This window comes from Bidens hawaiensis, unplaced genomic scaffold (genome assembly GCF_021521415.1).
Source record: "Bidens hawaiensis isolate Kalapana, Puna unplaced genomic scaffold, B.hawaiensis_p1.1 tig00045134_1, whole genome shotgun sequence".
In the NCBI taxonomy this organism is placed as follows: Eukaryota; Viridiplantae; Streptophyta; class Magnoliopsida; order Asterales; family Asteraceae; genus Bidens; species Bidens hawaiensis.
Window position 1 is genome coordinate 95,310 of NW_027498017.1, and position 27,605 is coordinate 122,914.

General features: G+C 35.0%; 2 protein-coding genes and 1 pseudogene across 2 annotated transcripts; all 3 read left to right on the forward strand.

The window, feature by feature from the left end:
- The first annotated feature begins 218 nt into the window (after window positions 1-218).
- LOC143595422 (SNF2 domain-containing protein CLASSY 3 pseudogene) lies at window positions 219-2,647 on the forward strand (annotated as a pseudogene).
- A 7,770-nt stretch (window positions 2,648-10,417) lies between these two features.
- LOC143595423 (uncharacterized) lies at window positions 10,418-13,081 on the forward strand. Its single transcript, XM_077074443.1, has 6 exons — window positions 10,418-10,472; window positions 10,659-10,796; window positions 11,473-11,664; window positions 11,825-11,884; window positions 11,972-12,813; window positions 12,888-13,081. The coding sequence occupies exons 1-6, from the start codon at window positions 10,418-10,420 to the stop codon at window positions 13,056-13,058; spliced, it is 1,458 nt and encodes a 485-aa protein (XP_076930558.1). The 3' UTR covers window positions 13,059-13,081.
- On the forward strand, window positions 13,062-15,176 carry LOC143595424 (SNF2 domain-containing protein CLASSY 3-like). The gene is made up of 2 exons (XM_077074444.1): window positions 13,062-13,069; window positions 13,312-15,176. Exons 1-2 carry the CDS (start codon window positions 13,062-13,064, stop codon window positions 15,128-15,130), a joined length of 1,827 nt encoding a protein of 608 aa, XP_076930559.1. The 3' UTR covers window positions 15,131-15,176.
- Window positions 15,177-27,605: the final 12,429 nt, after the last annotated feature.

Below are 27,605 nucleotides of genomic sequence, written 5' to 3' on the forward strand. Positions count from 1 at the left end.
TTGTTTTGTCCTTTCTACTAACGGACGTCTATTTTAGGCATTATGTGCATCTAGTGTGAGGACACACAGTCCTTTTAGGTGTATTATGTTTAAGACCAAACCATATATAAAATTTAAACTTCTGGGTGATGGTGTTTCGGATTTACACGTACCGCATATTACTAGTTCTAGTCGGCCCACTACTCAACTCCCTCGACCCGTTCATGTTTCTAAATGTTAAATTCAAGCAGAGGCTAATGAAGATGTGTCGTTAGGTTCTAGTGAAAGCGAGAAGGATGACTTTGTGGAACAAAATATGGAAACGACGAAAATGGATGAGAACTCAATGGATGAGTCGGATGGTGATTACATTCACCAAAAAGCAGTTGCAAATGATGATCATCTTCCATTATACTTCAGATTTGATGACAGTGAGGATGAGTCGAGTCAAAAAACTGATGAATCAAATGGGGAGGACTTATTTCAAGAGATGGAATTTGTACTAACATGTGAGGAAATTGATTCATGTAAAATTCCAAAGGTTGGTTTTTTTAGTCTCTTTTTGTGTATTTTTTGCCTACTATAACTTTTAACTGCATATCTTCCGTTTATGAAGGCCGATAATAGAGATCAAGACGATCATAATAAAAATATCCACCCTTGCGAAACAGACGGGCATGATGAAACTTACCATGAAGAGCAAACAGGCTTGAGATGTTGTTTATGTGGAGCTATAGTTCTTGAAAGCAAATATGTCATACCAAAGCTAGTGAGTAAACTATTATGCATTTAATCTTCCTTGTAACTAAATCTAAGAGTTTACCTTAATATTATGTCTAAACACTAATTATTTTTTATACTGCAGGCAAACTATGCACCTGAGAAGTCGAAAAACAGTACTCTTCGTTTTGATGAGCGCAACTTTTGTAGTTGTGAGAGCACGTATTCAATGGATGCATCTTCGAACCGTTATGACATTTGCAAGCAGAATAAAGGAATGGTTTGGGAACTCATCCCAACTAGCATTCGGGTGCATATGTATCCCCATCAACAAGAAGGGTTTGAGTTTTTGTGGAAAAATTTGGTGGGAAGTATTGAGCTCTCGAGATTAGAAACACTCGGTCCACATGGTGAAGGTGATGCTGGTGGCGGTGGCTGCATAATGTCACATGCTCCGGGCTCTGGCAAAACCTTCTTGACCATTGTGTTTGTGGAGTCATTTCTTAAAAGATTTCCGAAATGTTGTCCGCTTATAGTTGCTCCATCTAGCATGCTTTTAACATGGGAAGCCGAATTCAAGAAATGGAAAGTCGGCTTTTCATTTATTAACCTTAACAAATATGAGAATTTGGGAAAGAAAATGTTTAATAACGGTTTTCACGGCCTAGTAAAGATTTGATGTGTGCGATGAAGATAAGTTCTTGGAGTAAAGGTGGAAGTGTTCTTGGAGTCAGCTACCGTTTATATGAAACGTTAGCGTGGAACAAAGACAAGAAAAACAATCTTGAAAAGATGGGGAATGTTTTGCTTGATATACCGGGACTAGTAGTTCTTGATGAAGGGCATACGCCTCGTAATCAAAACAGTAAAATTTGGAAAACACTCTTGAACCTCAAGACCAAAAACCGAGTGATATTATCAGGAACCCCGTTCCAAAACAACTTCAGGGAGTTGTTCAACACTTTGCGGTTAGTAAGACCAAAAGTCGCCAATAGCATTATGAAAGAGAAGTCTTTTGCGGATATGATTCAGCCGAGAGGCGAGTCTAGTTCTGAAGATATTGAGAGGCTCAAAGAGATCATTTCGCCTTTTGTTCATGTCCACAAAGGACACATTCTAGAAAGCATGCTTCCTGGTTTGAAACAAAGTGTCATTCTTTTAAATCCTCAACCATTTCAAAAGAGTTTTGTTGAAAATTTAGGAAATTCGGGTAACACGTTTGAGTATGAACATAAAGTTGCTTTGGTGTTGGTTCATCCATCGTTAATCCTCCACTGCCCTTTATCTGAAAAAGAAGAAAACTCGATAAACAAACAACACCTTGAAGATGTGAGGCTGCAGCCAGAAGTTGGTGTGAAAACAAGGTTTGTTATGAAGCTGATTCTCCTCAGTCTTTCGTTAAACGAAAAGGTTTTGATCTTTAGTCAGTATATCCAGCCGTCTGAGCTGTTAAAAAACCAAATCGCCCTTGCTTTCGGTTGGGGTGTTGAAAGGGAGGTCATGATCATAAAAGGAATGATACAGCAGACGCGCAGGCAAAATATCATAAACGCTTTCAACGATCCTAATAGCGATCTAAAAGTGTTGTTGGCGTCTACAAAATGTTGTTCCGAAGGGATTCATCTTTTATGGTGCTTCCCTGGTGGTCCTTTTGGATGTCGTTTGGAACCCGTCTGTTGAAAGACAAGCTATTAGTCGGGCTTATCGGCTTGGTCAGAAGAAAGTGGTGTACACATACCACTTAATGACGGCTGGCACGACCGAGGAGGAGAAGTATGATAGACAGGTCGAGAAAGGGCGGTTAGCGGAGATGGTGTTTTCTTCGGCTTCCGTGGATGACGGGGTACCGAAGGACATGGTGATTGTGGATGATGAGATCTTGCAACAAATGGTGGATCATAAAGAACTTAAAGATATCTTCAAGAAGATCAGGTATCTTGATACATAATCAAATTAGTTTATGTTTTGGTTGAATCAGCAGTTAATCTTGTTGTTTATTGCCATTAGTTCATTTTTGTTAATTTGGTTCAAGTAATTTGTTCAATGTGGCTGATGTATCATGTATGATTCTTCTTTTTGTGTGCAATATTTAAAGTTGAAAATTCAACAATATTCATTTAATGCACCTATCAGTAAGTGCCTAAACACATTACTCAGATTCAAAATTAAAAGGGAGAAAAAGAATAGACAGATTTTACTGTGGTGATGTTAAGCCAGAAAAAAGGGGGCTTTTTACTTTTAAGTATTGGAGACTTGAATTCGATTATTCGGAGAGTCGTTGTTTTTTAAAGAAAGGGGACAATAACTAGATTTTTAGAAGAACGGTAAGGCCATTCGCTATGGGTGGTTTGGGAGGCGGCGTTGGGGGATCACTGCCAAAAGGCGGTTAAGGGCGGGTGGCTTAGGGGGGCGGTCCGGCTAAGATGGGTGGCAAAGGGGGTGGTTGGTGGGCCTTCTCTCATTCCCATGGTCATTTGAACGTTTAAAAAAAAACTTAATTTTTGTTCTTTATATATCCATAACTAGGATAGAGTCCGTGTGATATACGGGTGGTTAAAAAACAACAAAAAAGTTAAATTTTGTAATATGCATGATAACATACCTTATATATTCATAAGATATTAATAATGATAAACAAAATTTTACAATTCATAAATCTATAAAATGCTTTTTGAATACAACATTGGATGTTAACTTAAATGTTTACTGATTTTCTAGTATTAATTATAAATGAATTAACAATATATCATTTACAAGTCAAGAAATCTAACACAATAACTACTTAAGTGGAGTTGGTAAACATCTTTAGTTTGAAACATGAGGTTTTGGGTTCGAGACTTGTATCTTGGAATAACTTATTTTCAAAATTTTACAAAGTGCTACTGCCATATGAAGATGTTTGTATTTGAAAAGAAACCGAGTTATGAGTTATAACATAACTAAACGGATTCATGTTGCATATTGTGTTTAGAAGAAGAGATGATAAAATAGGAAACTGCTTACATGACATCATGTGGAGACCTTAGAATTATGTCATGTGAAAAAATCATTTTGCTTTAATATTATAGTTAGATTCCCTCCAATTTTACAACAACTCATTCACCTCTTTAAATTTATAAATTTTTTAAAAATTTATGGATTCCAACTCATCTTCAACACCTGACTTTTATTACCCCGAGCCCGACTCTATTTCGGATTCAGAGGATGAAGCGATATTTAGTAGGATTCGAGAGGCTGCTCAACTCTTAATCGAGCATTGCAAAAGCTCACAACCACGAACAAGACGACCTCATCTTAAAAGGAATCGTGTAGGTGCAGGTGCGGATTCAGTGTTGAGTTAGGGGGAGCGTAGGCATCCCGCATCCCCTCGAGTTCACATTTTCTTCGATAAAGTTATAATATATTAGGTTCAAAGACCCCAAGTGCCCCATTCATGTTTTTTCTAGTGCCCCAAACCCAACTTTCTTTCTGAGCCCAACCTGTCAAGCGTACGTAAGTTTAGCTTTGCTTTTCACCAAATAACAGTTAAGCCCAGATTATTTAACTGTCTGACCACTTCATTAATTAGTTAGTAATATAGTTATAAACTAGGATAAAGCTTGTGTAAAACACGAGGTGGTTTAAAAAATAAAATAAAATGGAATGTTGCGAATCTATAACAATTGAGTAAAAGAAAAGGAAAACATCAATTCATCCTAGTTGAGTTAATAAGGCACAAGTATTTTAAAGCAAGGTAGGGGGTTCGATTCCCACTAACAACATATTTTTCATTTTATCATTCATGTAGGGGAAATTGTAAAAATAGAAACTTATACACTTGACAGCCTATGTGGAGGGTCTAATTGAATGACATGTGGAAACATTGTGTTGCTTTTTAATAATATAGGTAGATTCTTGAGTTAATTAGACGATTACGAAAATTAGACCAAATATGAGATATTCGAAATATCATTTCCTTTTTGTAGTTCTAAGCTATTTAATTTTGTATGTTTTTTATTGGTATAGTAAGAGCTTTGAGATTTAATAACTATGGAAAGATTTTCGTCAATTGTAATATATATTTTGTTTATTATGTTTTGATGAAATTTGTTGCTTACATTTTTATTTGTGGTTTATTTAATGGAAATTTTTTACCCGTCACATTTTGGTTTGACCCATTTTGACTTGACCCTTAGGTTGACCATTTTTGGTATCCACTAACTAAAATTCATGGATCCTCAACTGTGTAGGTGCTCATGACCGGTTCATAAGAGATTATTTTTCTCCAGACTCAATTTTTTATTTGGAAAGACTTCGACACCGTTTTTCGATGAGTCCCCAACTATTTTTACGAATTGTTGGCGATTTAGAACGAGATTATGTATTTTTCCAACAAAGGGAGGACACAAGAGGTAAACTAGGATTTTCTCATATGCAAAAATGCACGACAGCAATTCGTCAACTAGCATACGGGATTGCGAGCGACGCCATGGAAGAGTATTACAGATATCGGAAACAGTGGGTAATGAGGCCCTCTAAATGTTCTGCGAATGTGAGTATTATTATCATTTTAATTATTTATTTATAAACCTTATTATTTTTACTTTTTTAGTGTTAATTTTATTACTTTTGTTAAAATTATTATTATTAGGTATTATTGAACTTTTTGGTAAAAAAAAAATACTTGAGGAGACCGACTCAAACTAACATACAAAAAATATACGAGATTCATCAACAAACACACGGTTTTTTCAAGATGCTTGGTAGTTTCAATTGCACACACTAGCCTTAGGAAGGCTGCCCAGTTGCTTGGCAATGTCAATCCGTCAATATCATCGTGGTGATTATGATGGTCCAACGCTTATTCTTTATGAGGTCGCATCATTTGATCTTTGAAAATGACATACATTTTTTGGGATACCTAGTGCAAACAATGATATAGATGTGATACATTCGTCCCCAATTTTTTGCCACATCATAGACGGAGTTGCGCATGATACCTCATTTTCGCAAATGATGTCAGCTACGAATACATATATTATCTGGTCGTCGGTATTTATCCGGAGTGGGCCACGTTGGTTCTTAGTTTTACATGCCCGAATGACGATAAACGTCGGTAATTCAAGAAAAAACATCGGTCCACAAGAAAGGATATCGAAAGGGCATTCGAGGTATTAAAGAAACGTTGGTTTATCATTAACAACCGGCTCGTTTTCACCAAATGGATAAGTTAAGAAACATAATGTACACTTGTATTATCTTACATAATATGATATCGAAGGACTCAGACAAAGCAATTTGTTAAGGCGAGCATAACGATGAGCCAGAGCCTATCTTAACACTAAACAATGACGAGAAACTTGCTATTTTATTAAACATACAAACAAATGATACGAATTATAGTCTTAAGTCGAATTTGGTTGAACATCTTTGAAGAACAAGCAAAATAGTGGTAACGACAAGATAGTTGTAATTTTTTTTATTTTTGTTTTATATGTTTTTAAATTTAATTTAATATTTTTATTTAGTTAGTTTTTTTTTTATTATTATCTACTTTTATTTTATTGTGTTATCTTTCTTTTTTATGAACAAAAAAGAAGTTTAAAGGAGAAGAGGGATTTTTGGGGACCGAAGTTGGAAAATATAATAAAAACTAATAGGGTTGTAAACAACAATGGATAGACACAAACAAAGATTTTCAATTTTAACAAATGAATATGAACAGAGGTCATGTTCGTTCAATTATGTTCATAAATGTTCAGTAATGTGTTTGTTCAAGCTCATTCATTAATGTTTGTCTATATTCATTAATGTTCATTTACGTTCTTCTGATTACGTTCATTTACTATTATTTATCTATTTATTTATTTTATTTTTACTATTCATATATTTATTTTTGTGATTGCTATATTAAGCTTTTTCGGATATTATGAGGTACTCTTAGATTATTGGGTGATTTTGTGTTGAGATTAAGCATTACTATTCTATTCTCAGATTAATATATGTTTATTTGTGTTCATTACTCGTTGGTGTCCAATTTTCTATGGTGTTCGGTGACGTTCGTTTGTGTCTGTTAGTGTCTATTAATATCCATTTACAAAATTAAGGAAAGGATCGACATGGGCAAACACAAACAAGCTCAGTTCCTTAACGAACGAACACAAAAACGAATCTTCATTTGGTAAAGTGTTCACAAACCGTGCGTTTGTCCGACAAACTCTTAACGGATACACACGAATAAGGTCTCATCTGGTTTGGTTCGATTCGTTACAGCCATGTAAACTTTTTTTCTCAAGGACCAACGGAATTTTATTAAAAATCGGGAGGATCCAAGAAGAAGCTAGAAGAACCACACAAGTACAGACCACCAAAACAAACTCCCAAATAGACAAAAGAAATTACCAATTTAAAATACTACCATTTCTCCTAAGTCGAGTCCCCATTTGAAGAAGGTATATAAATATTTTTATAAAATTAGTAATAATATTGTGGGTTAGGTTATAACAGGAAGTATGTGTGGTTTTTGTAGGAATGATAGGAAGTAATCTAGTCTATTGATTTTAAACATAGATGGTTGAAATTAGTTTATGTTGGAAGTAATTTCCAACTTAATAGGTCCATCAAGTGTAGATGACCAGGTTGGACCTATTGGGCCTATGGAATTAGGGTTTTATATATTTGGTAATGTATTTGCTAGCGAGTTAGGTTAGTCTATATAAACCGAGTTATGGTTAGACGTTAGAGATTAAGAAGTTGGTGTAACCAAGTTAGGGTTCATCAAGAGTCAAACCGAGTTATGGTTTGCGAGTTGTAATCAGTTTTTTGAGTTAGATTTTCTAATTAATATAAACGAGAGTTATTCGTTTTCTTGGTGTTTGATTATCAATCTGGACTTGAGTTTAGGGGGGGAATAAAGTGTGAAATAAGGTGAAACGGCATAAAATGAATAACACATTTGTTGGCTTTATTTCTTCATATGCAAGGCACATGTCAAATACCCTCATTATTTTAAAACGTCCACCAACTTTTTTTTATGACATTTTTATTGAAAAACAAATTCACCATAATAACAAGTGTTTTTTTATCTTTTATATGAGTACTATATTGTTATATAGAAATAAAAAAAATTCGTGGTCTTTTTACAAATTGTGTTTTACCAAAATTGTGTTATACAATTGTATTTTTCATTGTATTTTTTTTTCATTATGTTTTTTACATTGTGTCATACAATTGGGTTTTTTTATTGTGTTTTTGTCATTGTGTTTTTTTTTCATAGTATTTTCTCCATTGTGTTTTTTTATAGCGTTTTCCATTGTGTTTTTTCGAAGGCCGTTTTCCGGTGACCCTTTCCGGTTATTGTTTTTCGGCGACTTTTCGGGATTTTTCCAGCGAAATTTTCCAGGGATTGTTTTCCGATGACTTTCCGGTGAAATTTTACGGCGAAATTTCTAGAGATTTTTTGGCTAGGTGATGGCGGTGGGTGACAGTTGTGGCGGTGGGTGGTGGAGTGGTGGTGGTTGTAGGAGATGAGTGAGGATGTAAGTGAGTTTTTGAGATTAATGTAAGTGAACTTTAAGATTAAAGTAAGTGAGTTTTAATATTAAAGTAGTAGATTAAAATACCCAGTTTTCTTAGGGGGGGGGGGTGTTTGGATGAGCTTTTAGAATTGTTTTTTTTTGCTAATTTGCTTTTTGAAAAGTAAAAGACACTTTTGAAAACCTCCAATTTGAAGCTTTTATATGAACTTTTTTAAACACATTTTTTTGCTTTTCAACAAACAAATAGCAAATAAGCAAGTTTTAAAAACTCACTCAAACACCCTCTTAATAAAATCAAACCTTTTATTTGAAGCTAACTCATTATATTGTTATACAAATGGTAAAGAAAGTATATATATACACGCCTAAAATTGATAAGTTTAAATGACCACATTTGACTAAATTTAACTCTGTTTAACTAGTCTCGCTCAATGCTATTTGTTTCGTTACAATTTGGAGTTTGTAGAAAACAAGGAATGATGTGGTCTTCGATAGAAAGCCGACGAGCCTAAGTTGTACGGTGGGTGGCATAAAAGCGTTTGGATATTTATTGGCTCGGAACAAATTAAATAAGGAGGTAATAACATGGGAGAAAACAGACGGCCATTAACGTGTAAATGTTGTGTTTGCTTTATGTGGTAGTTTACGTTAGTACGTACCGGTGGTGAAATGTGCCTGGTTTGGGAAATAAAGAGATATTTGGTGAAAGATATATTTTAAAAGATATGATGAGGTCATTTTTAATGTGGTGTAGTGGTAGGAAAACTGAGTTTATGAGTTTCTCAATCGAGACACAGGTTCAATCCCATAGACAATTTGTTTTATTTTTTTCCTTTTTATTGGGGGGGGGGGGGTGTTCATGGGTGGCTTAACGAAGGAAGATTGGATCTTTGTAATCTCTAGTTTGATCCTGAGGGCGTTCGGATTTTACCACTAATGGGCCTTCGGGCGGCGTGCTTTCCCCGAAACTGGAGATAACTTGGAGGCTTTAGGGCTCTGTACGTCTGGGTACGTTGGGCCAGCTGACAGTAATATTTTGCCATTGAGTTACCCCATACTAAGTATCTAAATAATTATATATTTATTAGCCGTTAAAAATATGATATGATAAAGTTCTAAGAATAAAGTACGAAAACTAAAAAGTGATCATGATAAATTGTTGAGTGTTGTTTACTCTATCAAACTCCATTTTCGAAAGTTGTTTTCGTTTTAAATCCTAATAAAGAAAAGTTACTATTTAACCTTTTCTCTTCTAAAGCCGGTTATAATTTAATAGTTTCAAATTTACGATTTTTGTTTCTATTGTTTTATTTTATTTGCAATTAAACATGAATTCACTAATCATATTAAGTATAATCGTTAAATCTATCAGTACGCCCTTCACGTGAGGGGCAGCTTGTTCCTTTTCCCCAAATACACCCCAGCATGAATTAGGACTGAGGTTTATTTAGGGAGAAAAAGGATAAAACTGCCCCTCACGTGAGGTGCACGTTTTAACGACCAGACTTAAAGGAATTAGTGAATTCGGGTTTAATTGCAAGTAAAATAAAACTACAGGGACGAAAATCACAAATTTGAAACTATTAGACTAAAACTGCATGGACGAAAACTACACTTTACTCCTTCTAAAACCCACCCCCGTAGTTTAAATTTCTTCTTTCTTTTTTTAAATTGAAAAACATCTCTCAAACGATTGTAAGTTTTTTTTTTTCAAATATAGTGTTTATTCGAGACATTACTCATTAGGCAAAGGAACAAGTTATTACGTCACTAGAGCCTGGACCTGTTGTCACGTTTTGTTTTGTCTTGATCTTCAGCCCCTAATTTAATGTTGTAGCTACTGCGTTTAGTGGTTGTATCCTAGCCGCCTTAATCCTAGGGTAGGCGTGTATTGGCTTGTGATAAAGTCGCACTAAAATAGTATACATGCATTAATATTTACATGCTCTGTTGTAACGAGCTAGAATTAAAATAACACAAATTATATAAAATTAAAAGAACAAATATAATCACTAGAAATAGAGAACCACGTATAAAAAATTAATATCCGTGATTGATTGCACGCATTAAACTCCTCCTACCAATTTGTCAAAGACTTGATTGTTTTTTCACCCTCTTCATGAAGATGTTCAAACTCTTCATCTTCTCTACTTAAAAAACTAAAAACTCCTTTTAACAACGTTTGATTCTGGTCAAGATCGATGGACCCTTATAACCTACCTGTAGCCAAAAGAACCAGGCTTCAAAAGCAACTAGGTAATATATGTAATATGCATACACTTGTTCTTGCTTGATGATTATTTGTTTCTGTTTTTTTTTCTTTAATGTTTAATAATGATCGATCATAAACTGGTTCAATGTTTATGTTTTAGCTTACCAACACATTCTTATATTCACATTCTTGGAATCTTGGATGACTGATCTGTTTGATAATATATTTAGGGTTTAATGGAACCAATATAGGGTTTTCCGGTAGTCGAAACCGGTCTAGTAAGCGGAACAAACAAGAGTGTCATGAAGTTGTTGATGTTGATGATGATTGGATTGAGAACATAGCTTCCGAAACAACTGCTCATCGCGGTAATGACTGCTATATATTATCTTTAATTCTTTATAATAAATTGTTATGGTGTTATTAGTTTGTCTGCCATGTTTTGCATGATCCAAAGATACTTGTAGATCAACAAGAAAACTTGGTGAAGCCAAGAATCAGCCTTTTATGAATTTTTGTGGTTTTTAATGAATTTTATTATTGGAATATATTATTTTTAGGGTTTATTATAATTCTTGTTTTCTATGTTTCTTTTTTTCGGTCTGAGCTTCCAGTTTTCTTCTGCTTCGAATGCATGGGAGTATTGAAATATTTTATTGTTTAGGGTTTATTTGTATGAGCCTGCGGGCTCATTAGGTTTCTACGGTTTCTTATGATTTCTATAGAATGTAATCATTTATTGAATGAAAATGATCATGATCAATTTAGTTAGTTACCTTCTTACAAATTTTCTTAAATTAAGCACAGAATCAGATGACAAGTTCAATGGTTTATATGGTTCAGCAAGTCCTTTCAAAACCAGGACGCAAACTTACTTTGTTTACTCGGATGAATCAGACAAAGAAGGTGAGGCTTTTAATTCTTGATCTATGCATCGTGTTTGAGACCAAAACATATATAAAATTGCAACTAGTTTTAGTCCTCACCCTACTCAGCTTGTCCAACCAACCCGTATATGTTTCTAAGTGTTTATCTTGTTAACAGAAACTGATGAGGATGTTCAAACATCTTGGAAACTTCCCCATGGAAATCAAAACAATACGAAAGTGGGCTCGCTTCAGTCTAATGAAGAGTCATTTAGTTCTAGCGAAAGGGAGAAGAATGACTTTGATTTACTCTTTTCAATATCAAACAAGACGTCAAGCCATCCTACAACCAATCCGGTTTTGGTTTTAGGTAACTTTATCTTGTTTCTTAATCTAATTTTCGGTTGAAAACAATGTTTTTAACTTGACATAGCAGTTGGACCAAAGTTCTTGACTTTTCATCACATTTCTATCTCTTTTAATTGGCGATCTTTTTTGTAATGTCGATGCATAATCTGTTTATTCATCAGATATCTCAGATTCAGATGAACATGGAGGTGTTGAATTTGTGAATCTTGAAGAACTTGAAGGTGCTGCTTTGTTCTTTATGATTATTTATTGTTAGTTCTTGATCTTTATTTTTGTGTCTAAAATCTAAATTTCTAAATTCATAACAGATTCTGATGTGGATCTTCCAATATCATGCACATATGATCATGGAAGTCAAATGGATTCGAAGGCAAGCTCGTTTCAGTCTACTGAAGATGAACTATTTAGCTCTAGTGAAAGTGAAAGTGATGACTTGGATGATGCTGACTTTTCACTAATAAACAAGAGGCCACATCAGCGCACACAAAACAATAAGGAGCAAGTTTGGTCTAGATCAGCTGCTCGAAAAGTGAAAAGTCATTCGGTACACAAAACAAGCATGGAAACAGCATATGGGCTAATAACAGATGAATCAAGTGATTCAAATGTTATTGAAAAACAAAATGCACAAGATAAAGTTAAGGATCGTTACACAAAAGTTGATACAGCAAATCATCTGGTCAAAAATAAAAAATCTAAGAAGGGTGATCAAAGACATGATGAAAACAATGAGGAACAAGTTTGGTCTGGATCAGTTGCTCGAGAAGAGAAAAATCCTTCGATAAACAAAACAAACATGAAAACAACATATGAATCAATTGATACGAATGTTAATAAAAAACATTGTGCACACGGCAAAGTAAAGGGTCGTTACACGAGAGTTGATCAAACAAATCCTGTCAAAAATAAAATGTCTAAGGGTAGTCGAAGAGACAACGGTAGCTGCATAGAAGCTATTTTGAACTCCATTATTATTAATAAAGAAGTTAATAGCAGAAATGTAGACGATCCTCTACCTTTGTTCTTTAGATTTGACGAGAGTGAAGACGAGTCGAGTAAAAAAACTGATGAATATAACGGGGAGGAATTATTTCAAGAGATGGATTTTGCATTCAAGTGTGATGAAATTGGCACCTATGGAATTCCCATGGTTAGTTTTTGAGTCTTTGTTTGTGTTTTTCTTATGTCTACTATAGTTCTAACAATGTATCTTCTGTTTTGAAGATCGAGAATCAAGAGAAAGACGATTGTTATGACGACACTGACATTTGCAACGGAGGGAAGCATGGTGATATTTACTTTGAAGAGCAAACAGGTTTGAGATGTCGTTTGTGTGGGGCTGTGCTTGTTGAGAGCAAAGATGTGATACCAAAACTAGTGAGTAACTCTATCTGATTAATGTTTGGGTAACAAATTCTTATTATGTGATTATTTAGAAATTAAATAATCAGTACATAACTGGCTGCAACGAAACATATTAACAAAGGGTAAACTAATATTATCTATTTATTCCTCCTTTTAACATAATATAGTATTATCTTCTACAACCTGACTATCTAGTTTCTAATCATTCAAAATCACAATCATTTTCAAAACACATGTCTAAACACTGTACTTAAGGCAATTACTATGATATATTTCAGGCAAGCTATGCACCGGATAAGTCAAAAAGAAGTCATCGTTTTGATGAACATCAGTTTTATGTTAGTGAAAACCCGTATTCAATGGATTCAGATTCGATCCCTCATGACATATGCAAGGAGACTAAAGGGACCGCCTGGGAACTCATCCCAACCAGCATCCGTGCGCATATGTATCCCCATCAACAAGAAGGGTTTGAGTTTTTGTGGAACAATTTGGCGGGATTTATTGAGCTGTCAAGATTACAAACACTCGGTCCATGCTGTGATGGCAGTGGTGGGGGCTGCATTATCTCACACGCCCCGGGCACCGGTAAAACCTTCTTGACCATAGTATTCATCGAGTCATTTCTCAAGAAGTTTCCCAATTGTTGCCCGGTTATAGTTGCTCCAGCTAGCATGCTTCTTACATGGGAAGCTGAATTCAAGAAATGGCAAGTTGGGATGTCTTTTATTAACCTTCACAATAATGAACTTTTGAGAAAAGAAGTGAGCATTGGCAGTTCGAGACGTAATAAAGACTGGATACGCGCTTGCAAGATACGCGCTTGGAGTAATGGTGGAAGTGTTCTTGGAGTAAGCTACAATTTGTATGAAAAACTAGCCGGGAATTCAAACGTAAAGAAAACATGTCATGAAAAAATAAGAGCATGTTTGCTGGATATGCCGGGACTAGTAGTTCTTGATGAAGGGCATACGCCTCGTAATCAAAACAGTAAAATTTGGAAAACGCTTTTGAATCTCAAAACCAAAAACCGAGTTATTTTATCTGGCACTCCGTTTCAAAATAATTTCAAGGAATTGTTTAACACATTGCAAATAGTAAGGCCAGCAACCGCCGAAAGTATTGTGAAGAAAAAGTTTTTTGCAGATATGATTCAACGGAGGCACATGAAAAGATTTAGAGGTAGATCGAGTTCTGAAGATATTGAGAGGCTCAAAGAGATCATATCGCCTTTTGTTCATGTCCACAAAGGACATATTCTGGAAAGCAAGCTTCCTGGTTTGAAACAAAGTGTCATTCTTTTAAATCCTTCACCATTTCAGAAGAGTTTTATTGAAAATTTGGGAACTTTACCAAGCACTTTGGAGTACGAACATAAAGTTGCTTTGGTGTCGGTTCACCCATCATTAATCCTCCACTGCTTGTTATCTGAAAAGGAAGAAAACTCGATAAACAAACAACAGCTTGAAGATGTGAGACTGCAGCCTGAAGTTGGAGTGAAAACGAGGTTTGTTATAGAGCTGATACGCCTCAGTCTTTCGTTAAATGAAAAGGTTTTGATCTTTAGTCAGTATATCCATCCGTCGCAGTTGTTAAAAGACCAAATCGCCCTTGCTTTTGGTTGGGATGTTGAGAAGGAGGTCATGATCATAAAAGGAAAGATGCATCAGAAGCACAGGCAAAATGTCATAAACGCTTTCAATGATCCCAAGAGTGAATTAAAAGTGTTGTTGGCATCTATAAAATGTTGCTCTGAAGGGATTCATCTTTATGGTGCTTCCCGGGTGGTTCTTTTGGATGTCGTATGGAACCCGTCTGTAGAAAAACAGGCTATTAGTAGGGCTTACAGGCTTGGTCAGAAGAAAGTGGTGTACACTTACCACTTGATGGCGGCTGGCACCACCGAGGAGGAGAAGTATGATAGACAAGTGGAGAAATGGCGGTTAGCGGAGATGGTGTTTTCTTCAGCTTCCATGGCTGGCAGGGAACCGAAGAACAAGGCGAATGTGGATGATAAGATCTTGCTAGAAATGGTGGATAATCAAGAACTGAAAGATATGTTCAAGAAAATCAGGTACCCAGAAAATCATACTAGAATTTGATTTAAAGTATTAGTTTTTAAGGTACCTTTTTGAGTTGTAGCTTATATCAAGAAACATAATCTTGAAATTTTGTTATTGTTAGAAAGATCTTGACTTTAGATTCAGTTTTTGAGCAGTTCTAAGATCTTGAAACAAATGGTGAGTTACCAACTGAAAGATGTGTGTATGGTGATCAGGTACCTTGAAAATCAACATATATTTTGATAGAAAGTAATTATTATATTGGATTTTCATTTTGAGTTCTTGAGTTCAGTCAAGGAAAATTTTTAAGCAGTTCTAGATAAACTACAGCTTGATAATCTTGGCCTCATGTTAAATCAACTTTGTTGCTTAATGAGCCTTTATGATCATACATACTTGTATTATATGAAGAAACATTCAAGAACTCGAAATTATTTGCCGGAAATCATGCTCGTTTAATCTGCATGTTAATGTTTAATTCAACAGCTAGAGTTATGTTCAAGTTCAAATAGCTTGATAAAAACTTGAACTTGACTAAGTTTTCCACCTTCAGATATTTTGGCCATATCCCTCCTGTTGACTTTGAAGTTCTATTGACATTTGTTATCTTTTGAACCTATAATGCCACTGACTTTATATTATTACATTGAGTTCACACCAGCCTATGACTATACTTTAGAAACCTGTTCAGTTTAAGGCTGCAACTTTATCCGGCCGCTGTTCAGAAGTGTCATTTTGGTCTGAGTATACCATGAAGTCAAAGCGTTTAGTCCCGATAGCATATCAAAATATGTCTCCGGTTGTGAGGGGTGTATGGTGATTTATGGCGGGATGGAGAATGAAATGGATCAATGAAAGTGTGTCATGCCAAAGATAAGGAAAGAAATTAAAATTAAAGTTAAAAAAAGAAAAGAAATTGTTTGATTGGTCCACCTTTCTCTTTCTCTCTCCTTCCGGCTTCCCTTAACTGTATACCTAACCTGAGGTGATGGCGACGGACTGGCGGTGTACCCGTGAACCAAATTCAACCTGAGGGCGAGAACCCGAGGAACAGCCCGAGTACAAATACAATGCCTACACTTCATCTACGTATCCACCTTCACAATCATCACACCAGATAAATCACCCGCAAGCATGCTTCTAACATGGGAAGCTGAATTCAAGAAATGGCATCGGGTTTTCGTTTATTAACCTTAATGACTCTGAGTATTTAACACTTTGCATATATAGTATGGCCAGAAACCGCGAGTAATATTCTGAAAGAAAAAGAATTTTCAAACATGATTTATCAGAATAATGAAAACAAACATGAAGATATATACAAGCTCAAAGAGATCATGTCGCCTTTTGTTCATGTCCACAAAGGGCGTGTTTTTGAAAACAAGCTTCCTGGTTTGATACACAGTGTAATTCTGCTAAGCGCGCTTCCGTTTCAGGTTGCTTTTATTGAAAATTTGAGAAATTTCAGACTTTTGAGTATGAACATAAGGTAGTCTTAATGTCTGTTAAACCCATCTTTGATTCTTCTTTGCTGCCATTTGTTCTTTCTAAGATCGATTGTGTCTTTTAACATGAACCTGACTCGGGAAGAAAGTGTCGTATTATTCGATAATGGAAACATCAAATCAAAATAAATATCCATGTGTTCTTTCGCTTTTGGGTGATCAATCATCTCCCCGATTGTACTCAATAATTTACACAACGCCTCAATATCTTCCTCGTCAGGATTAGGGTTGTTATGATTAGAACCTAACAGTTTCCTTATGCATTCATGCATAATTCTTTCGGTCACCATTCTTTTCTTGTATAACTCCCCAAGAAGCCTAATACTACCCAACATTCGTCTTCTTGCCATGACTCGTTCTTCATTCATCTGCTCCTCCTCCTCCTTCTCCTCCTCCTCCTCCTCCTTCTTCTTTGAAATTCCTCTTGGCATTTATTCAGTAATAATCTCGTAAACGTAATCCTCTTACCAAAAGCAGGTTATTCGGAAGCAAAGCAGGAACAGAAACGGGCATACGTTTCAACAAATGTCGGATCCATTAAAGCATTATCAAATATTTGACCAACCACACCAGCCAAAGTGTCAGCATTATCAATATTGACTTGTTTGACTTGATCAAACAGTTTTTCAAACTTTTGCGGGGTCAACTTGTTTAGAATACTTCTCAATCGTCTTCGTTTCGCTTGTTCCTCATCTGTTACTTTGCCAACTTCATACTTTGTTTCAGCTCTATGCAACATTGGATTTGGAATGTGAGGAGATGGCGTTAAGCCCTTCTGATAACCAGTAGCACGCTGCCACCTGTCTGAATCAGAGTTAATACATTGCAACTGCGGGCCAGTGGACTGAAGAACAAGGTGACTGCAACAAATGATGGGTCATATAAAACTAAAACATATCTTCGAAATATATAGTCAAATTAGTTTATATTTTTGCCTGAAGCTGATACGGCCTAAATACCACATGAACTGATAAGCAACAAACCCGCCCGTTTTGTGGTTTAATCATTGAAAGATAAAGTTATCAACAATTCAATTTATTTAGCCTTATGTTTTCCTCTAAATTAAGTTTTTTTAACCAAGAATTATTAGTTTCTTCTTATTATTCATGTGTTCTTGAGAGATTTTCGGTTGTCGAATAAACCATATCAGAATCAGCAGTTAATCTTGTTAATTTCCATTTGTTCACTGGGAATAATATATCATGTATGATACTTCTTTTTAGGGGTGACCAAGAAACGGTTCGAAACCGCCATAACCGAGGAACCGGAACCGAACCGGTGCCTCAGAACTGCTAACGTGTGCTACTGATACGTACCTGTTCCCGCCAAAACCCATGTTACCAAATAAGCGGGAACAGTTTTCAGTTTGTGTAAACTGTTCATATTAATATTAGGCTTTCTGCTTTTGTTTAGTTTTGTCGATCTTTTTGTTTATTAAAATTAGGGTTTGTTGACCTTGTAAACTGGAGATCATCCATCTCGAATCAGGTCACTATCCATTTCAATTTCAGTAATCAAGTTGTTAATTTCGGTTCTTATCATTTACCTTACGAATCTCGGTTCTCAGCATTTGCATTAAACGGTTCCGGGTTCAGTTCCGGCTAAAACCGACGGTTCTAAACGTGGAACCGAAGAACCGGAATATTAAAAATTTTTAAATAAATTTACCAAACCCCATTTTTATAGGGTAACTTATTATCCAGCATCCATTCAATAATTCTTTAATTCAAATATTCTTTCTTTGCGTTCAATACCTAGTAGTCAAGATCAATTTTGATATATAATATAAAATCATATGATCTTCCCTTAATCTTTATCTATTGCCACTAATGATTTATTTAACTTCAACAATTAGTTTTTAATCAAATAAATAATTGATGTTCATGTTGTAATCTAAATTAATTTTACCGTGAAAGAAGACATATAATTATATAAACTTGTGCAATTTTCAAAGTTTGCACAACCCAGTTGATAAATAAACGACCGGACCGGTTTTAGCACAGAACCGATTAGTGAGAACCGACTTTACCGATTCTGGAACTGAAAACCTGTTTACTATAATAGGTTCCGGTTCCAGGTCTATTTTCCAGTCATTTTTGGTTCCATTTCGGTTCCGGTTCTATTTTCTAGTCATTTTCGGTTCTGTTATTTGAAGCTAAATTATCACGTGATGGACCACCATAACTATTACTAGGACCAGCTTGAGCCCTCACAGGCATCCCCCTGACTAGACCACCTCGTGTCCCAAAGGTTATAGCCTCATCACCCATGGTTCTCAATGGAACATACAAAGTCCTATTCTCAAAAGGGTCAAATCTTGAATCTTGACTGCCATAAAGGCGAAAGTCCATGGGCAGTCTGCTGGATTGGGCCAGGCGTTTTTGAGCAGCGTCTCGAAGCACCTTCCTTCTTTTCTGCCATTTGTTATTTCTAAGGTCGATTATGTCTTTTAACATGAACCTAACTCGAGAAGAAAGTGCCATGCTATTTGATGACTGAAACATCATGTTAAAATAAACATCCATGTATTCTTTAGCTTTTGGGTGATCAATCATCTCCCCAATTGTACTCATTAATTTGCACAATGCCTCGATATTTTCATCATCAGGATTAAGGTTTTTCTGATTAGAACCTAACAGTTTCTTGATGCATTTGTGCATAATTCTTTCTGTCAGTATTCTTTTCTTGTATAACTCCCCAAGAAGCCTAACATTACCCAACATTCGTCTTCTTGCCCTGACTCGTTCTTCTTCTCGTTCTTCATCCGTCTGCTTAAGCTCACATTCTCCTTCAGTTCTATTCGCTTCTTCTTCTTCTCGATCTCCTCTTTCAAATTCCTCTTGGCATTTATTCAGTAATAATCTCTTAAACGTAATCCTCACGTGATCATCACCAAAAGCAGGTAATTCGAAAGCAAACCACGAACAAAAACAGGCATACATTTCAACAAATGTCGGTTCCATTAAAGCATTATCAAATATTTGACCAACCACACCAGCCAGAGTGTCAGCATTGTCAATATTGACTTGTTTGACTTGATCAAACAGTTTTTCAAAGTTTTGCGGGGTCAACTTGTTTAGAATACTTCTTAATCGTCTTTGTTTCGCTTGTTCCTCATCTGTTACTTTGCCAACTTCATACTTCATTTCCGCTCTATGCAATATTGGATTTGGAGTGTGAGGAGATGGCATGAAGCCCTTCTGATAACCAGTAGCGCTGTCTGAATCAGAGTTAATACGCTCCAACTGCGGGCTAGTGGACTGAAGAACACTGTGACTGCAACAAATGATGGGTCATATATAGAACTAAAACATATCTTCAAGAAGATCAAGTATCTTGATATATTATCAACTTAGTTAATATTTTTGCCTGAATCTGATATGGTCCAAATACCACATGAACGAATAAGCAACAAATCCACCCGTTTTGTGGTTTAATCATTGAAAGATAAAGTTATCAACAATTCAATTTATTTATCCTTTTGTTTTCCTCTAAATTAAGCTTTTTAATCAAACGAATTATTAGATTCTTCTTATTATTCTTGTGTTCAAGAGAGATTTTCGGTTGTCAAATAAACCATATCAGAATCAGTAGTTAATCTTGTTAATTTCCATTTGTTCACTGAGAATAATATATCATGTATAATACTTCTTTTTAGGGGTGAGCAAGAAACGGTTCAAAACCGCTGGAACCGAGGAACCGGAACCGAACCGGTGCCTTGAACCGCTAACGTGTGCTACCTTGCGGTCCTCGGTTCTTTGTATTTGCATTAAACGGTCCTGGTTCGGTCCCGGGTAAAACCGACGGTTCTAGACGTGGAACCGAAGAACCAGAATATTAAAAACCTTTTAAATAAATTTACCAATCCCCATTTTTTATAGGGTAACTTATTATCCAGCATCCATTCAATAATTCTTTAATTCAAATATTCTTTCTTTGCGTTCAATACCTAGTAGTCAAGATCAATTTTGATTCAAGCTTTCAAGGTAATATAGTATAAAATGATATGATCTTCCTTTAATCTTTATCTATTGCCACTAATGATTTATTTAACTTCAACAATTAGTTTTTAATCAAATAAATAATGGATGTTCATGTTGTAATCTAAATTAATTTTACCATGAAAGAAGACATACAATTATATAAACTTGCGCAATTTTCAAAGTTTGCACAACCTATTTGATAAATAAACGACCGAACCGGTTCTAGCACAGAACCGATTAGTGAGAATCGACTTTACCGATCTGGAACCGAACCGGTTTACTATAGGTTTCGGTTCCGGTTCTATTTTCCAGTCATTTTCGGTTTTGGTTCGCTTCTTGCGGTTTCGAACCGAACTGATTACTATAATAGGTTCCGGCTCCGGTTCAATTTTCCGGTCATTTTTGGTTCCGGTTTGGTTCTTGCGGTTCCGAACCGTTGCACAGCCCCACTTCTATTTGTTCTTGTGTTCATAATTTAGCAACTAATCTCCAGGATCAATCTAAAGTTAATTTTTTTTTTTATAAAAAAAAGAAAAAAAAAGTTTTACTTCATTATGGCGTTGCATGTATCTTGGCAATTAACATATATTAATTTTAATAAATAATTATTTCTTAAATAAATGTAAAAAAAGTGGTAGATGGTACCTGCAAAATTCTTTAATGGCCTGAATGCGCAGATCATGTAAACGATCTGCTGACAAATTCATATGGGAAGAATCATTTTGTGGAGGAGTAGGCACCTTCCTTCTTTGCCGCCATTTGTTCTTTCTAAGATCGATTGTGTCTTTTAACATGAACCTGACTCGGGAAGAAAGTGTCATATTATTCGATAATGGAGACATCACATCAAAATAACTATCCATGCATTCTTTCGATTTTGGGTGATCAATCATCTCTCCGATTGTACTCATTAATTCACACAATGCCTCAATATCTTCCTCGTCAGGATTCGGATTCTTCTGTTTCAAACCTAACAGTTTCCTCATGCATTCATGCATGATTCTTTCTGTCAACATTCTTTTCTTGTATAACTCCCCAAGAAGCCTAATACTACCCAACATTCGTCTTCTTGCCATGACTCGTTCTTCATCCGTCTGCTTAAGCTCACCTTCTCCTTCAGTTCTATTCGCTTCTTCTTCTTCTCGATCTCCTCTTTCAAATTCCTCTTGGCATTTATTCAGTAATAATCTCTTAAACGTAATCTTCTCATGATCATCACCAAAAGCAGGTAATTCCGCAGCTAAACAGGAACAAAGATGGGCATACATTCCAACAAATGTCGGTTCCATTAAAGCCTTATCAAATATTTGACCAACCACACCAGACAAAGTGTCAGCATTGTCAATATTGACTTGTTTGATTTGATCAAACAGTTTTTCAAAGTTTTGCGGGGTCAACTTGTTTAGAATACTTCTCAATCGTCTTTGTTTCGCTTGTTCCTCATCTGTTACTTTGCCAACTTCATACTTCGTTTCCGCTCTATGCAACATTGGATTTGGAGTGTGAGGAGATGGCATTGAGCCCTTCTGATAACCAGTAACGCGCTGCCACCTGTCTGAATCAGAGTTAATACCTTGCAACTTCGGGCCAGTGGACTGAAGAACAAGGCGATTGCAACAAACGATGAGATCACATAGAACTAAAATATATCTTCAAGAAGATCAAGTATCTTGGCATATAACCAGATTAGTTTATATACGGCCCAAATACCACATGAACGGATAACCAACAACCCGCCCGCTTTGTTGTTCAATTTACTTATCCTTTTGTTTTCCTCTAAATATTGTTGAAATTTCTTTAAGTTTTTTAATCAAAAGAATTATTATTATTATTATTATTATTATTATTATTATTATTATTATTATTATTATATTATTATTATTATTATTATGTTGTTGTTGTTGTTGTTGTTGTTGTTGTTGTTGTTGTTGTTGTTGAGAGATTTTCGGTTGTCGAATAGAAACAGCAGTTAATCTTGTTAATTTCCATTTGTTGATCACTGGGAATAACATATCATGTATGACACTTGTTTTTGTTCTTGTGTTCATAATTTAGCAACTGATCTCCTTGATCAATCTAAAGATGAAAATTACCAAAAAAAAAAAAAAAAAAAAGAGTTTTACTTCATTATTTCCTTTGTTAGACAAGGAAATGAATAGCCGTTGCAAATTATCAATGAAGGATTCATATTAACTATTGAGTTGATCAATCTATGTAATTGTTGTTATATTGTTCTTCTAATTTGTTTGTAATGATATAACAGAAATACAAAGAAGATGTTCCTGAGTAGGATTTACCTTTGAAAACAGCAGTAGTGTTTATGGATATAACAGAAATACAAAGAAGTTGCTACCTTCTTCTTCTTCAATCGACCGACAAATTGCAGAGATGGAAGACTACACAACTTTACTTTACTTTACTTTAGGGTGGTTGTAATTCCATTATATTATATATATATACTTATTACTATATGTTAAAGGAACTTGACGATGAAGCTGCAGCGTCTACACTCTACAGTTACAGTGCTCATACTTGATATTCCATAAACCCCTCAAAGTTTTGATGTTTTAACAACTTCTAGCAAGGTTTTATTTACTTTGCATTTAGCCCCCTAAGATTTTTATAGTTTTAATTTGTGCCCCTACATTTGTTTTTTATGTCTGGTTAACTTTTGTTAATATTTATATATTTACGTTATCCATTTTTTTTATAACTAGGTTTAAAGCCCGTTGCGTTGCAGCGGTGGCTTGACGCATATTCAGTCAGTATCGGTGAAGTTCGTCACGACACCTACACTAAATAAAAAAAATAAGTGAACATCCAAAATAGTGTCATCACGCTTACAACTTATGAAAGTGTATATCTTATGATACAAAAAATAATATATGTAAAATCACGTTTATTCAGCAAAATACGGGGGTTGTGGCGGATATTTGGTCAGTATCGATAGGTTGTCACGGTAATAAAACTAAACACAAAAGATAATTTCGAAAAATTAACATATTTAAATAACAAAAAGCAAAGCGCGAATGTTGCAGCGGCGAGCCAACACACATTCAGTTGGTACCGATTAGGTTCGTTATCTTACCAGAAGTAAACATAAAAAATAATTTCAGTATTGGCTAGGTTCGCTGCGATACGAAAACTAAATAAAAAAACAGCTGTGTTGCGAGTACAAGACGGTGCGCATTTAGGTTCATTACGATACCGAAACTAAATGTAAAATTTAATTTTCTCAAATTATTATACTTAAAAAAAAACCTTTAAAAAAGAACCTAAATTCAAAAACCTTTAAAAAACTTGATATCACATCCCACCATAATTAAAATGATATAGATGAAAAAAAGAGATGCATATCAACAACTAAGGGGTTCGAACACGGGCAAGCCAAAGAAAAGAAGTCAACCTTCAGCCAGCTTACCATACTAACAAATTTGATTAAACAATTAAACTAAATTCATAAATACACAAATTGTAGGTTTCTTAAAAAAGCTATGGCACCGACATATAGATATTTATCTATATATATATAATATATTTTTTTTGTGTATATCATTACGACATGTTTATTTTTATCTATGTCACGTTGTTAAAACCACAATAAAGTATATAAGTTTTGTTGAGAATGCAGCAGTATTCGCAATGGAGTATCATTTCCTATCATAACTACTATACCGAGTGTCGGTATCGTATCGATACCGTAATAAGCAGAACCAATACCGACAAGGTTCTTTTGATATTAATATAAAAACAAATGTTACAATGTGAATAAACTTTTGGTTTTTATGAGATATACCGACTTTAGTTCTTTGTTATTTTAAAAATCAAATTTTGGCCTCTAAGACTGCTCTCATTCATAACCCAACCCAATTTTTCAATAAAAAACTAATTTTTCTCTCTTTCATATTCAAATTTTAGTTTAATTTTTTATATCTTGCAATTTTTTTCATTTTTAGTTTATGCATATTTAAACTTATTATTTAAGATTTATTTTGTTGATGCAAGTATATCAAAATTACACTTTACAAATAGAGAAAAAAAAATATGAATATATTATTATTATTTGTATATTTTATTTGAATCAAATAAGACTAAATTCTTCAAAAGAGAAGTTTCAAAGGAAAAAAAGTATATATGCACCAATAGAACATCTACATGTAGATTAATAATTATAAAGAGTAAACAAATGAGTTCCAATTTGACGACCGAACATGGGTCGGTATACCAACCAAGTCGTCCATTTAATAGGAATATAAAATTTCTTTTAATCATATATCATCCGACCGATCGACTAATATTGAACCGATGGGAGTAGTCTAATGAGTTTTATAATGATGATTTGCTCTGTCTGTAGTAAAATCTTTGAGTTTCAAATAAAATTAGCATAATCTTTTATAGACAAACGCTAATGCTTAAATGAAAGTCTATTGCTTAACAATATATTTATTACTTTTTCACTTGCTATCTGAATTTTGATAAGGGTGCAAATAATGTTGAAGACATGTGTGGGAGCATTACTTCACCGGAATTCGATAATATGCAATATTCAAAACATTTATGTTTACATTTAACTTTTGAAAAGGCATAAAGATTCGTTGGTTGCGTCTTTATCGGATAGTGTCGCTGCGAAGCACGGCTGGTTAACCACTAGTATATGTATTAAAGGAAAAGCCAATGGCATTGTAGCAATCTTTAGAAACCTGTTCACTTTTAGGCGGCAACTTTATTCAGCCGCCTTTAAGAAGTTTCATTTTGGTCAGATTATACCATAATGTCAAAGCATTCAGTCCCAATAGCGTATCAAAATATGTCTTCGGGTGTGAGAGGTGTATGAAGATTTATGAAAGGACGAAGAATAAAATGGATCAATGGGAGAACGTCATGTCAAAGGTAAGGTTAGGATTTATGAAGATTTATCATTTAGACCAACTTTATTGCTAACCGTTAACCAATAGTTGTTGGGTTGCCAACTAAAAAAACAAAAAACAAAATAGTAAAATTGAAAAACATTTTAAATACACAATCCGATCGTGCTACCAACCTACCTCACAACCCAATTCCTTGCCACATGGCACATTGCTATTGGTTTGGTATTTAAATCTTTTTTATGTTTTTCTTCTAAACAATTAATTTCACATATATTTTTATTTTTGTATAATAACTTATCTTATTTAACTTTATAAAAAAATCTAAAAATACGGTCCATTTTGTTTTTTTTTTTTATGAATATTTTGATATAAGTTTTATTAAAAACGGAGTACTTTTTAAATATGTATTTTTTTCATTTGAGTTCGTAAATTTTTGTTTTGTTAAATTTTATTAAAAACAAAGTACACTTAAAAGTATGTTGGATGAATGTACCTTTTATTATAGGAAAGTGCAATTTTCGTCCTTGTGGTTTGACAAATAATGCGAATTTAGTCCAAAAAGTTTATTTTTTTGCATATGGACCCTCCACGTTTCCCAATTCTTGCTAATTACATCCACATCACTAACTTCGTTAAATTGAATCGTTAACTCAGGGATAGACATGCCTTTTCACTCTTTCTTTATTACATGAGTACAGTGCCAAAATCGTCCCTGAAGTTTGGTCACATTTGCTGATTTCGTCCAAAAATATTTTTTTCACAATTAGACCCACGATGTTTCCCAACTGTTGCCAATTTCGTCCAATTTGTTAACTCGGTCTAAATTTAACGTTAACTCAAGGTGTTAGTGTCATTTTACATATTTGTTTACATTGTTGTTATTGTTACACTGAGCCAAATCCCTTATATGATTAAAAATAAAGAAGAATAAACAAACGAATAATATACTGGATTCAAACATAGAAATCGTGAAATGTTATATATGTTAGGGATGAGCAAAATCGGTACCGAATCGGTACCAGGGTTTTGAGTTTTCGGGACCGGTACGGTATGGTACCGGTATTTCCCGAATTTTACCTCAAATACCGGAACCGTACCGGTACCAAACATTTGCGATTTTCAGGATCGGGATTTTCGGTACCGGTACGGTACCAAGCTCATCCCTAATATATGTCATCAAACAAACACATAATAACAATAATGTAAACAAACATGAAAATTGACAGTAACACCCATAAGTTAACGTTGAATTTAGATCGAGTTAACAATTTGGACGAAATTGGCAACGGTTGGGAAAAATCGAGGGGTCTACTTGTGAAAAAAAATATTTTTGGCCGAAATTCGCAAATATGACCAAACCTCAGAGACGATTTTGACACTTTACTCTTTAATAAAGAAATAGTGAAAAGACATGTCTAACCCTGACTTAACGATCAAATTTAACGAGGTTAGTGATTTGGATGTAATTGGCAAGAATTGAGAAACGTGGAGGGTCCATATGCAAAAAATAAGCTTTTTGGACTAAATTCGCATTATGCGCCAAACCACAAAAACAAAAATGGCACTTTACTCAAGTATAAATTATAAATTAATATTGAAGAGATAGGGTTCTAAACCCAGGTAGACCACAGAATAAACTCAAGTTGCACCCGTGAACCTAGACCTGTCAACTTACTAATAGTTATAGAACCATCCACAAGACCAAATAAATCGATAAAAGATCTTAAGTATCATTCGTCATCCGTGGATCAACCCTCAAGCAAATGGATTGATCACGACTGCACGATGGGCCAATAACAAGACGCCAGATATGTACCTTCGGCTACATCTGTCACGTCCAATTAGAAACCTTAAATGTGCTCCCCCCATAAGAATAGAAGGTTTTATTGATAGTGACAACTCGACCAATCCTTCTCTACCTCTCTGGCTATAAATACCACACTTAGACCAACGGTTCAAGATCCTCTTCCTCTCGCTCTTACAATTACTCTCTCAATTCTCATATTGATTGACACGTGGCAGTCACATGCTGGAGGATGGTTACGAAAAGACTCTTCCCCCCCCCCCCCCCCCACACACACACACACAAAAATCCCCGTAATGACTTCATGGTGTTCTGTTTTGCAGGTTCTATCGATGTCAACTCATAGAGATCAGA